General features: G+C 49.6%; 1 protein-coding gene across 1 annotated transcript in view; it reads right to left on the bottom strand.

Annotated features, from left to right (window-relative positions):
- Window positions 1-12906: 12906 nt before the first annotated feature.
- The window catches only part of PPFIBP1 (PPFIA binding protein 1), a 128310-nt gene continuing 127418 nt past the window's right edge, over window positions 12907-13798 (bottom strand). The window contains exon 30 of the mRNA XM_054173948.1: window positions 12907-13639. Coding sequence (XP_054029923.1) covers window positions 13553-13639 — 87 coding nt within the window. The 3' untranslated portion in view covers window positions 12907-13552. The remainder of the gene's footprint in view (window positions 13640-13798) is intronic.

Here is a 13798-nt window from a genome sequence, read left to right as displayed (position 1 = left end):
GGAGAAAAAAAGATACTAGTTAATTTAATGAACATCAGATAATAGTGTTATTAATTGCATTAATGAGATGCCTCTGAAGCCTTGAATTTCTGATGTGTGCTTCTGAAGCTTGTTCTTTAATCACAGAATAGAAGAGTTTTGATGGAAAAGACCTTTAGCATCATCAAGTCCAACCATTACCTGACTACCAAATCCAGTGCTAAACCATGTCCCTTACACTACAGAGTTCAAATGATACTCAAGGTAGGCTCCAGTCCCTCTTTCAGGGGCAAAGGGCAGAAATATGAGAAAAATGCTCTTGCTGCTGGTTGATTTCACTGTGGGATACAGATAGTTTGGGGGGGGTTTTAATTGTTGTATTTAATGAAGCTTCTTGTTAACCCCCCCAACACTCTAGCTAGTTGTGCACCAACTGGTTTGTGTTACGTGCTCTGCTTATACAGCTACTGCCATTTTTCACATCAGCAAAAGAGTGTCTTACAGGTGAGGCACCAGTGTCTTAGCACATCAGCTTCAACCTCCTAAGAGACAAACTAATTGTAGCAGAAAGGGGCCTGGGGGCTCTAATCTACTGGTGGCTTAATATGAGCCAGCAGTGCGCCCAGGTGGCCAAGAAAGCCAACAGCTTGGATTAGAAACATTGTGGCCAGCAGGGACAGGGAGGTGATTGTCCCCTTGCACTCAGCTCTGGTGAGGCCACACTTGGAGTGTTGTTTCCAGGTTTGGGCACAAGAGAGAGGGAGGTGCTGGAGCAGGTGCAGAGGAGGGCAGCGGAGCTGGGGAAGAGCCTGGAGCTGTTAAATTAGAACAAGAGGAGACTGAGGGGAGACCTCACTGCTACAACTACCTGAAAGGACTTGGTGGAGAGGTTGGTGCTGGTCTCTTCTCACAGGTGATCAGCAATAGAATGAGAGGCAATGGCCTCAAGCTGCAACAGGGTAGGTTTAGAGTGGACATTGGGAAGGATTTTTTCACAGCAGGAGTGGTCAGGCACTGGAATGTGCTGCCCAGGGAGGTGGTTGAGTCACCAGCCCTGGAGGTGTTTGAAAGTCATTTAGATGTGGTGCCTGGGGGTATGGCTTAGGGGTGAACTTTGTAGAGTAGGGTTAATGGTTGGACTTGATGATCCCAGAGGCCTTTTCCACCCTGGATGTTTTTGATTCTGTAAAGCACTGTATAAAGTGAAGTCCTAAAAAGAAAAGAGTCTGCTAGATTTGTCCTCTTGTTTGGTTTTGGTGAATTGCTGTAGGTGGGTGCCAAGTCAAGTAGTAAAGTATCTGTTTTTCTCCTTATCACTCCAGTCTCCTCTTTTTACCTTTGTTTCATCCATCTCCACTGTGACCCTGAGACTCCCTTAAATAAAGAGGGATTTTTATATAATCTACTGAAACAAAGCTCTGTCACTGTCCCTTTTGTTTGGAGGGCCTCTCCTGTAGCATTTAGACAAGTCAGTGATAAAGTCTGGTCTCTAGTAGTGTATTTTTTCTCTCTTTTGAGACAATACATCTGCCCCACAGAAAACAGGAGGCTCCCTTCAGTTTTCTGCCAGGATGAGCTGAGTACTCCTCCTCTCCATGTTTCAGAGCAGCTGGGGAAACAGGAACCTCCTGCATGAAAGACATTTCTGTGGAAACTTTCCAGAGAGAAACAGGATCAAAAGGGCTGCTGAGGTGGGTTCCCTTCGCTCACTTACCTTGGTTCACAGAAAGGAGCCTCATACTGTTCCTGAGCTTTTCTCTTCATCCTGCCTAAGTGCCCACAAAGGAAGGGAACATTGCCTGGGCAAAGCCCAGTGCAGCAGCCATGCTCTCCCGTGTGAGTTCTTACACATACTGGTCAGGTGTGAGTGGGGGAAACAGCAAAATGGCTTTGGTGCAGCAGGGATCTGCAGTGGGCCTTGCCTGAACAGCATAAGGGGGCAGTGGTACCATCTGCTTAGTGCTCCTGGGGATTGTGCCCTGCCTGCCACCCCACCCTTTTCTTACCAGAACAGGAGCCTCGTTTTAAACACAGCTACCACAGCCAGCATGCAGCACTCCCCCTGCAGCCCTCACAAGACAGCTGCAGCAGGCTCTTGGCCTTCATCTGCTGGTTCCCAGCAATGGGCATCAGGACTGGATACAAGCAGATAGTTGCAGCACATTCCTGCGAGTGCACAGCTTCTAACCAAATCCACTTTATCTTGCAACCAGTTGGTTGTGGTGGATGCTACCACGCAGCATCTGGTGCCAAGCTAGCCACAGGAATGAGGCTGCAGCTGTGGAAGGGAAACAGCTGTAGAGCAGGGAAGGGGAGGCTGGCCAGAGAGTGTGGGATGCAGGAGAAAGAGGTGCAGTGCTGAGGGATCAACCAAACACAAAGGGCCACTGTGTGGCTGAGCAGTAAGATGGATGCAGGTGGATGTTTCTGCTTGGGGTATAGAAATGTTGCAGCTTCTTCAGGTGGGGACTACACCAGATGCCCTCCTGGAGTAATAAAGGAGTAGCTGAGTGAGACACTCCTGCTGGAGCCAGGGAGGGTGGTATCCTGATAAAATCATGCTGCTTGAACGTTCTTTTAAAAGGCTGGGGTGAAGGGTGCTGCTGGGTTTCTCTCTTGTTAGGAAGACCCCCCTGGCTAAACCCACCAGCCATCCCCAGCAGTGCTGCAATACTTCTTAAGGAAGCAGAGAGTGGTTTGAGTTGGAACAAAACTTAAGCCAGGGGCAGGGACACCTCCTACTCAACCACATTGCTCTGGGCCTCACCCAGCCTGCCCTTGAACACTTCCAGGGGAAGGATATCCACAATTTCTCTGGGTAACTTGTGCCAGTGCCTCACTACCTCAACAGTGAAGAATTTCTTCCTCATGTCTAATCTAAGTCTGCCCTCTTCAATTAAAGCCATTAGAATAGAACAGAATAAACCAGGTTGGAAGAGACCTTCAAGATCATTGTGTCCAACCCCTCAACCAATCCAACACCACCCAAACAACTAACCCATGGCACCAAGCACCCCATCAAGTTTCCTCCTGAACACCTCCAGTGATGGTGACTCCACCACCTCCCTTAGCCCTTGTCCTAGCCTTACTTCTCTGAGCTGTGTTTCTGTGAGCTCTTGAGCTCACCTACAGTATAAACTATGCAAATCCTACATTATACCAAACTCTGCAGTAGCAAATTGCATCCAAAGGAAAAACCACCAACCCCCAATCCAAAACAAGCCCAAGCCAACCCCTTCACCTTGCGTTGCCTAACCTTATTCACACAAATTATGATGGGATTTCACTGTCTGAGGTCAGCCCCCTTACCTGGTAAAATCAGTTTGTGCACTGGGAGAAGCTTGTTTGTCACCTGAGCTGAGACTCCAGCCTGGCTGAACTAAGGAAGGGTGAATTTCATGTTGGTAAATACTTTGCTCTGCGTCTTCACCATCATTCACCACAGTACAGAGCTGTGGCAAATTCCCACCATTGCTGGGTGAGGGCCCAGGCTCCCAAGCTAAAAATCCACAAGGCAGCCAAGTGCTTGAATTACATACCTGCTTGGGAATGGAGAAGTCATCCAGAATAACCAACTGGAATGACTTTACAGATTCCCATCCACTAGCTCTTGTTGCATCCTGGCTTTCCCTTCAGGACAAAAATGACACTTGCCTCACCTGCCTGCTTGCTGTGTCTTGCACTGCCTTGCCATTGTTAACCTTTTCACTTGCATTTCATTTGCACCAAGAGTTTTTCCTGCCAGCCCTCTTTATCCTCAGCTGGGAGGAAGAAGATAGTGTGCTTTGAGGCAGCTAAGAGGCAAACCCAGCAGATCTGAAGCAGTGGTGAGTAAGGAGAGAGGAGCAGGTGCCTGGGAGCCCCTAAAGAAAATTTGAGTTACGGTTGGAGGCCACCGGAGAACTAGCAGCGTGCTCCCTGGGCACGGCTCTGAGGGGATCAGGAAGGAAGGTGGTTGTAGCCACGAAGGGGTTGGTCTCTTCTCTCTAGCAACCAGCACCAGAACAAGGGGACACAGTCTCAAGCTGTGCCAGGGGAAGTTTAGGCTGGAGGTGAGGAGAAAGTTCTTGACTGAGAGAGTCATTCGCCATTGGAATGTGCTGCCCAGGGAGGTGGTGGAGTCACCGTCCCTGGAGGTGTTCAAGAGGGGATTGGATGTGGCACTTGGTGCCATGGTCTAGTCATGAGGTGTTGGGTGACAGGTTGGACTCGATGATCTTTGAGGTCTCTTCCAACCTTGGTGATACTGTGAATGAAGGGTGCAGCCTAGGCCCTGCATCATGCCTCCCAGGGTCAGCACCAAGCCTGCAGGCCAGCTCTGAGGTGCCAGAACCCTGCTAGAGGACACTTATCTAACTGGCACCTGCCCCAGTGTGTAACTTCCAAGGTTCAAAGTCCATACAGTCAAGACACATCCTGCCTTCCCTCCCCACCTCTTCCCAGCTCTATACCCTGCAAAAAACCAGCCAAAGGAAGCAGACCAACCAGTTTCTAGAGACAGCATTCCAGCAGAGCTGAGTAGTTTGAGACATCCACACCAGTATGCAAGACAGCAGTTAAAGCTTTCCTGATGGTCTCTTAAACCAATCAATCCTGCTGCAGGAGTGGTTAGTCTGGGCCTCTAGACAGACACAAACCCAAGCAGAGCCAATCCCAGACCTCACACTCCTCACAGCACAAGTTATCTATGTGAAACCCCCTACTGCACACACACTGATGCCAGCTCTTTAAGAACAACTCTCTCAAGGAGCTATTGAAAACAAAGCTGAGGGGGCTCCCCCTCCCTTTCTCCATCCCCACCTGCAGCTGAGCCTCAGCAGCAGCTGTCACAACGCTCTGTGGTTTCATTTTGGTTCACCTTTCAGCCTGTGCCATGGAAAGCTGTGAACACTTCTGGCATTGATGCTGTGGCTGTGCCAGTAAGAGCAGGCTTTATTCCTCAGCTGTCAGAGCCACCCCACCTGTGCCTCAAACAGTAAATGGTAAAAACACACAAACGAGCTCCTGGAGGTATTTTTTGATGCTGTCAAAATTAATGAGAGCCCTACAAGCAGAGGAGGTTGCACTGACACTGCTATTTGGATAGCTATAAACACAGTGAGTTTAGCAGTTTAAAAGCTGATCAGCTCTTTTTCTTCACTGGTTAGCAGTGGCTGAAAGAAAGCAATCACAGCTCTGCAAGCTGAGTGTCTCCCTTTGGCCAATAAAATCTGAGGGAAAAGGCCTCACTAAGCCCGTAAGTGCAATCAGCTGCTAAGCTCCTGAAATCACAGTGAAAGGCTTTTGCCTCCTCCAGACTGCTGCTCTGCCACAAGTGGTCAGGAGCTACCTCTGCTGCCCCAAAAAGCAAACACTCCTACCAGCATCTCCAGGGCCAGGGTTCTTCTTTCCCTTGGGTCCCCCCCAGTTTTCTTTTACCACCTGTCACTGCCTTTGGCCACAGGTGGGCTAGTGGTGACCCGAGTGAGTTGGTGGCTGTGATGGTCTTCATGCTCTGTTCCAATTGCAATGGTTCTATGGCATAGCCACTCAGCAAGAACAGCCTTTGCCCTGGGTTTTCATTCCAGCTCCAAGGCCCTCTGTAGCCTGGCACTGGTCTGCTTTTGAGGGGCAGGGCATGAATAGGTTCCTCCTATGGGCCATTTCTATCATGGGGAAGGGTTTTTCCTCTTACTGGTAATCATCTCACTCCTCCAAACCAGTGCTTTTAAACCCTTTATGCTCAATGCTATGTCCCCACCACAAGAAGCACATAGATCTGTCAGAAAACATCCAGACAAGGGCCACAAAGACGATCCAGGGGCTGGAACACCTCTGCTATGAGGATAGGCTAAGGGGACAGGGATTGTTCAGCCTGGTGAAGAGAAGTCTCGGGGGGGGGGGGGGAGTACCTTACAACTGCCTTCCAATACCTGAGGGGAACCTGCAGGAAGGCTGGAGAGGGACTTCTTAAAAGAGTGCCCACTGATAGCACAAGGGGAAATGGATTTAGATTGCAGAAGAATAGATTTGGATTGGATTTGGGGAAGGAATTCTTCACTATGAGGGTGGCAAGACTCTGGACTGGATTGTCCAGAGAGGTTGTGGATGTCCCCTCCCTGGAGATGTTGAAGGCCAGGTTGGATGGGGCCTTGAGTAGCCCAGTCTGGTTGAGAGGCGTCCCTGCCTGTGGGAGAGAGGTCGGATTAGATGCTCTCTAAGGTCTCTTCCAGCCTAAGCCATTCTATGATTTTCTTTACTACAGGCTCACCCTTCTTCTACTGAACAAATTCTGCCACCCATTAAATCAAGGCTGTGAGTCAAATCTCCTAGGACCTCCCAAAGCCTCCAGGCAATAAAGTTTTCATCAGCTCCAGCCAAGACTTAATGCCTGGTGAACAAAACGTTCTGGGAACATGACACACCTTCTCTAAACACATTTTCCTGTCGGGTACATCCTGTTGGTTTAAACCCCAGAGAGGCTGACTCAGCCTGGCTTCCCCAAGAGCTGAGGGCATGTGATGTGTGGAGAAGGTGGGAAAGGAGGAGATGGAGGAAAAGCTAGAGAGGCAGAGCAGAGTCTCTGCTGTTAGCCAGCGGTTTACAGAAAGCTCCTGTGCACACTGCCCACCTCCTGTGCACATTGCCCACCTCCTGTGCACACTGCCCACCTCCTGTGCACATTGCCCACCTCCTGTGCACACTGCCCACCTCCTGTGCACATTGCCCACCTCCTGTGCACACTGCCCACCTCCTGTGCACATTGCCCACCTCCTGTGCACACTGCCCACCTCCTGTGCACATTGCCCACCTCCTGTGCACATTGCCCACCTCCTGTGCACACTGCCCACCTCCTGTGCACATTGCCCACCTCCTGTGGTCTGCTTTTTGTGCTGGGGCAGTTTTCCAGCGTGGTTTGCTGAGCTCTGTGAGCAGCCTGCTGACCCACAGGGCAGACAGACTTTCTCCTGGGTGTGCTTCTCCTCAGCTGACTGAGCAGTGACCAGCCCAACAGCCCCAGCAACTTTCACATCTACTGAATTAATCTGTGCCTGTTTTCCTTACTGTTAATTCCATCCCCATGTCTTCAGCTGATCTTACCTGCTTCCCCATTTTATTTGCACTGGGTGTTCCTTGCAGATGAAATAGCCTCTGTGTTTTAATCACCCAGAGAAGGACGATTCCCTTCCAAGGCCAAAGACAGGGTGCCTGAAGTGACAGGAGGGTCTTTTCTGATGGGCTGGTGCCTGTATCACAGTACTCACTGCTGCTAGTCAGTGCCATGAGTTCACAACAATCATTGAATACAATGGGTGGGAAGGGACCATCAGAGGTCATCTTGCCCAACCACCCTGCAGTGAACAAAGATACCTCCAACTAGATCAGGTTGCTCAGAGCCCCATCAAATTTGACCTTGAATGTCTTCAGGGAAGGGGCCTCTACCACACCTTGGTGCAACCTGCTCTACTACTCTCACTGTGAAGAATTTTCTCCTAACATCTAACCTTAATCTACCCTCATGCTGCTGCCATATGCACTTCTCAACAGTCCATCCCCAGCCTTCCTGTAGGCCCCCTTCAGATACTTAAAATGCCACTATAAGGTCTCCCTGAAGCCTTCCCTTCTCCAGGCTGCACAAGCCCAACTCTCCCAGCCTGTCTTCACAGGAGAGGCTCTCTGATCATTTTGCTTCCAGAGGTCCATGTCCATGCTTTGCTGAGAACTCCAGAGCTGGAGCCTCTGCAGAATTACCTCTCTTGATCCACTGGCCACACTTCCTTTGATGCAGCCCAGGGAATGGTTTGCCTTCTGGGCTTCCTGTCCCCCCTTACCCCTCAAGTCCTTTTCTGCATTGCTTCTCTCAATTTCAGCATCCCTCACAGCATGAATCAATACTGAGAATTGCCTGGATCCAGGTGCAGGTCCTGGGAGGGGTGAGGAACAGGGTTGCAAATGAAGGGTGAGGCAAAAAAGTTACTGAGTACTACCTCAGCCTTCTCCTCTGCTGACACCAGCTCTCCATTCTCTCTCCTCAGAGGGGAAAAGCTTTCTTTAACCTTCCTTTGCTGGTTGATGTACCTGTAGAAGTCTTTGTTATTCTTTGCATCCCTTGCCAGGTTCAGCTCCAGCCATGCCTTGGCCTTCCTCACCTCATCCCTACACAACCAGACACTGTTCCTATGCTACTCCCAGGGTACCTGTCCCTGCTTCCACCATCTGTGCAGTTCCCTCTTGCTCTTTATTTTCACCAGCAGGTCCTGACATGCCCTGGTCTCATCCCTTCCTTGCCTGGGGATCAAGAGCTCTTGTGCTCTATGGAAAGCATCCTTAAAGACCTGCCAGCTCTGCCCTCCTGTTTCTGAGGATCCTTTCCCGGGGGGCTACTGCCTACCTCCTTGAAGAACTGGAAGTTTGCTTTCCTTAAATTCAGGTCCTGCCTACGCTCCCTGTCTGTCCTGTATCCCTCAGGACTGCAAGCCCCACCAGTGCATGATCACTGCCGCCCAGGCTGCCCCCAGTCAACATCACTGATGAGCTCATTTACATCCATGAGCATCAGGGCCAGGACTGCATCTCCTTGGGCAGGGATATTACCCAGCTGAAGAAGTTAGTTATAATTGAAGCACTGCAGGAGTCCCCTTGATTACCTAAACCTCACTGTCAGTGATGTCAGGGTGGTTGAAGTTCCCCAGCAGGACAAGAGACTGCGAGTGTGAAGCCTCCTGTAGCTGAAGCAGGAAAGCTTCACCAGTAGGATCCCCTTGATCAGGCAGCCTGTAGCAGAGTTGTACCATGGCAATGCACTTGGACTAAAGCAGACTTTTGTCTCAGTGGAGAAGTTCAAGCAGTTGCTGCCTGCAACTGGATTATCTCAGGGAAGCTTGGACAGTCCATGTACCACCATGGATGACTATCACCTAACCTTACAAAATCCAGCTTCCCTAGCTGCAAAAGCTGAACTGCATGTTACTGCTGCAGTGTGAGCCAGCCCTGCTTAAGCTCTGGATGTCGCTGGTGCCAAATGCTGCTGGTGCCAAATGCTGCTGGCACCACTACGGCTGCTCCTCTGGCCCAGGATCTCTCTGTAATTCTCAAGAAGCAGGACCTGTCCTGCTAATGCTATTCCTGCTCTTCATTCCAAGTGAGTCAAAAAAAAGTGTTGAGGATCTGTCTCTGCCCTCTTTACTCCCATTGCTCAACACATCTTCATTTGTGATCACTCTCTCCCTCTTCCTGAGTTTCCCAGGAGCACCTTTCAGATGCATGGGCTGGTCAGTCTCACTGCTGCCCTTGGGAGCAGATCATGCCCAGGCATATTGTGTGTCTTTACTTCCACAGGTTTTCAAATGTGCCATCTCTATTCACAGTCTCACAGTATCACCAAGGTTGGAAGAGACCCCAAGGATCATCGAGTCCAACCTGTCACCACAGACCTCATGCCTAGACCATGGCACCAAGTGCCACATCCAATCCCCTCTTGAACACCTCCAGGGACGGTGACTCCACCACCTCCCTGGGCAGCACATTCCAATGGCGAATGACTCTCTCAGTCAAGAACTTTCTCCTCACCTCCAGCCTAAACTTCCCCTGGCACAGCTTGAGACTGTGTCCCCTTGTTCTGGTGCTGGTTGCTAGAGAGAAGAGACCAACCCCTTCGTGGCTACAACCACCTTCCTTCCTGATCCCCTCAGAGCCGTGCCCAGGGAGCACGCTGCTAGTTCTCCGGTGGCCTCCAACCGTAACTCAAATTTTCTTTAGGGGCTCCCAGGCACCTGCTCCTCTCTCCTTACTCACCACTGCTTCAGATCTGCTGGGTTTGCCTCTTAGCTGCCTCAAAGCACACTATCTTCTTCCTCCCAGCTGAGGATAAAGAGGGCTGGCAGGAAAAACTCTTGGTGCAAATGAAATGCAAGTGAAAAGGTTAACAATGGCAAGGCAGTGCAAGACACAGCAAGCAGGCAGGTGAGGCAAGTGTCATTTTTGTCCTGAAGGGAAAGCCAGGATGCAACAAGAGCTAGTGGATGGGAATCTGTAAAGTCATTCCAGTTGGTTATTCTGGATGACTTCTCCATTCCCAAGCAGGTATGTAATTCAAGCAAACAGAAAAAAGATGGCTTTAATATCCACTGGCTCTTGATCAGTCCACATCTATCTTTACCCATCAGTGTAAACAGACAGCAGAAGTTTATTACACTCTAGGATTCAAAGTGTTCATCCTTAGTGTCCCCACTGAAATGCTGAGCTAATGAACAAACCCCCAGAAATAAAGGTCATGAGACAGAAGTTCTGCATTTTGCAGTCTGTTTTGTAGGCTACACTTGGCAAAACATGCTTCATCATCTGTAGCTGCACCCCAGCAACAGTATGCAGTATGGGGAAACTCAGCTCCTGTGGGCAAAGCAGCTGCAACTCTGAGGGCTGCGAGAGCACAGGGAGGGGAGTGACCTGAGACCAAAGAGACAGTTGCCATTTACAGCAAGAAGGGCTAGAGTGGGTCCTTCCTTCAGCAGACTGGGAGGACTCCCAAAGAGGGACACACTGAGCAACAAGGAAGGGCTTTTTCATCACACCATGCTGAGCACCCCAAGGTGCTTCAAAGCTGGATTCCAGAAATGAGTGTAAAAAACCTGGGAGGTAGATGATGGCTTAGCTGTTAACCAAGTCCTTCTGCAGGCACTGATGGCAAATGATGCAGTGAGCCTACACAAAACCCCAAGTGCAATCTCCACCCCTCCTCCCTCATCTGTTCAGTAAAACGAGCCAAGCTTCCCAGGAAAGCAAAGGGGAAGGGTATGTTACACAGGACTCATCTGCAGCAGCACTGGCGTTTTCCACAGGCTTTATTGAATTGTACGTGGCAATACACAGAGGAGTTACACTGCCCTCTTCCAACACACACCAATTTGAATGCCCCCAGGCCATCAGCTGTGTGCACCTTGGCCTCCTTACCTCACCACTTGCTTTCACATTGCACCCCCATAAAACGACCCAGGTTGAGGTGAGAGGCAGGTTTAAAGGGATGAGCTGGCTTGCCACCGGGGCGGAACGCTGCTTACACGGCACCTGAATAAACCCTCCCCTGCCATGGTTGATATGCTTGCTAAAAGCACTGGGGTGAAGTGAAACTGGAGAGTATTTGTGCCCATATTGTGTCACTGACATCCATTCTTCTCCCCTCTGTGAGCATCCAGCTGTGTTCACAAGCCAGCCTCTAGTGAAAGCCGATCTGGAGGTGCTCAGATGCCTGCACCATTTCTTCCCAGCGCTTCTGCAGCATGTGGGGCAAGCAGGGTCTTCTGCTCAACTTTCATGTCTTTAATAGGCATACTGCAAAGTACTCACAGAAAGCAAGCCCTGAATTCATCTTCCAAGCACCTGCCTTGTAAAGCTGATGGCAGGTGTTACAAAATATGGTATCCTGGCCTGGATAAACTAGCTCAGACAGGCCCAAGACTGTGGAAGAAGAAACCACACACAGGAAATCATTTGTGGACAGGAATTGATCAGGAATACTGGAGACAGCATCAGCTGTGACCTGTCTGTAGCCAAATGGTAAGCAGCACAAAGGGTTTATGCACACATTATGGATTGTTTGCCTGGTTCCAGTTGCTGAAAAGAAAGCAGCAGTGCTTGATACTATGTGGAATGCAACCACAACACATTTTCCATCTTGGTACAGAGATCATAGCCTACGCTGCACAGCCTTCACAGAAGCAGGCTAGTAATAGCTTATGAGCTTACACCAAGATAATGAAAGAATGTGACTCCAGTCTACCCCAACATCTGCTGGGATTCCCCTGGAAGCCTCTGGGAGCTTCCTCTCCTACCTTTGTTAATAGTGTTTCAGAGGTACCCCCAAAGTCAGCACAGGTCTAACATCCCTTGTACCACGCTCCAGCAGCGTGTCAGAAACAGTCTCGCTTCCAGCAAGGAGAACGATGAAAGCAGCGACAAAAGCTTTGTGAAGCAACACAGCACCACAAGGAACAGTCCCAGCTGTACATGATTTGTTTGGCTTTTCTAAAGCACAGAAGCTTCATGGCACTCTGCTGAAATCCATGCAACATCCAACACCGTATGAACAACCACCACAACCAGCAGGGACGACTTCTTTTTGTTTGCTCTTGGCTAGGACACCTCCGACACGGAAAGCTTTCCACTGGCTTGTCAGGCTTTGTGAGCTCTGAGGGTCTTCAAAAGCAGAGCAGCTGTGCTTTAAGAAGGTAAAACGCTGAGCAACATATTGGACACCTGAATTTTAGAGAAGTCCCACTTTATGTTTAATGTTATGAAATAATAGATTTTCCTGTACATGTCTCTATAGAACTTTTTTGTTCTGCTTTTCCAACTACACCACCTTGACTCGAGTCACAGCGCAGAAACACACACTCCACATGCAGGGAGCACTCGCACCTTTTCAACTCACAGAATCACAGAACTGTCAGGGTTAGGAGGGACCTCAAGGATCATCCAGTTTCAAACCCCCTGCCATGGGCAGGGGCAGCTCACACTAGATCAGGTTGCTCAGGGCCACATCCAGCCTGGCCTTAAAAACCTGCAGGGATGGGGCTGCTGCCACCTGCCCGGGCAACCTGTGCCAGTGTCTCACCACCCTCGCGTCACAGACGTCGGAACGCTCATCTCCGTGTTTGAATGCTGCGACTGCACCACTGCTGGCAAGGAGAAAGAAGAGGTTGTGCAGCTGTGCAGTTTCCACACGAGTCGCCAGCAGAAGAAAGATGCTTCCTAATGGCCTCATCCCAAGAGGAAGATCATTAAACTGTGCACTGGGCCAAGAGCAGTAAGAGCAAACAGTTCCAAAGGTCAGCCTGCCTTTCCCAGTAACCAGCTGGCATGCAAACTGGAATATTTTTGTTGGAGTTTGTTTGTTTTTCACAATCCTCTCCCCTGCACCCATACCTCCCATCACTCCACCTCACAATTTCTTTTGCATGTGCTTCATACACTACTTCTTTAGTTTTTTATTTTATTTTTTTAACTTTAAATATAAAACAGTATGAAAATAAGAGCAACAGCCAAGAGCTCCTGGATCTTCAGGCAGGGCACGGATGGCTAAACTCCTACACTGGGTAACACAGGAAGGGCAGAATTGGTATTTGTGCTGCACAAATGCACTTGGAAAGAAATAAAAAGTACTAACTTTGTTTTTTTCTTCAGCTGAGAGCACAGAGAAAGCTGACTGCACAATATCTACAACCCAATACTGCTACCTAACACCTCCTGTTACTTCAGCACAGGATACAGCATTATCTGAGGTCATGAGCAAGCAAGAGGAGCAGTATCACACCAGGTACATTTAAATGCAACACTCTTGAGACATATCACCAATTTGTACATTAAATATGGAAAAACCCCACAATTACCATTCACCAGTGTCCAGGTGTTCCTTATGGCAATTTCAGAGTAGGCACCTTGTTTTGTTGGTTAAACTCTAGCCCCCAGCCCCCAGTATTACTTCTATCTAACAGAAGCAAGAGCAATGTAATGTACATAACCTGCTGCCTGTCATTTATAATGATGACTCTTCCTGCACGTAGCAAAGCGAGCCTTGGCCAGCGTCTGGTGCTTGCTGTCACACATTGGAGTCCTCATCTGTTACACTGGTGCTAGGAGAGTGAGTTGCAAAGTCTTTAAACATGTCATCTTCCTTCAACATGTGCTAGAAAGAAAAGGAGGGAGGAGTCAAGGTTCGGCCCCTCACAGCTGAAGTCAGGCACCCGGGCTGGTGCAGCCCTGTGCCCGGCAGCAAACACTGCCAGCAGCCACCGCTCTGGTCATTCATGAAGAATCAGCTCTCTGCTACTTGCTGGCCCAAGCA

The sequence above is a fragment of the Dryobates pubescens genome, chromosome 27, assembly GCF_014839835.1.
Source record: "Dryobates pubescens isolate bDryPub1 chromosome 27, bDryPub1.pri, whole genome shotgun sequence".
Classification (NCBI taxonomy): domain Eukaryota; kingdom Metazoa; phylum Chordata; class Aves; order Piciformes; family Picidae; genus Dryobates; species Dryobates pubescens.
The sequence above is the reverse complement of the archived record's forward strand: the minus strand, read 5'-3'. Positions and strand labels throughout refer to the sequence as shown.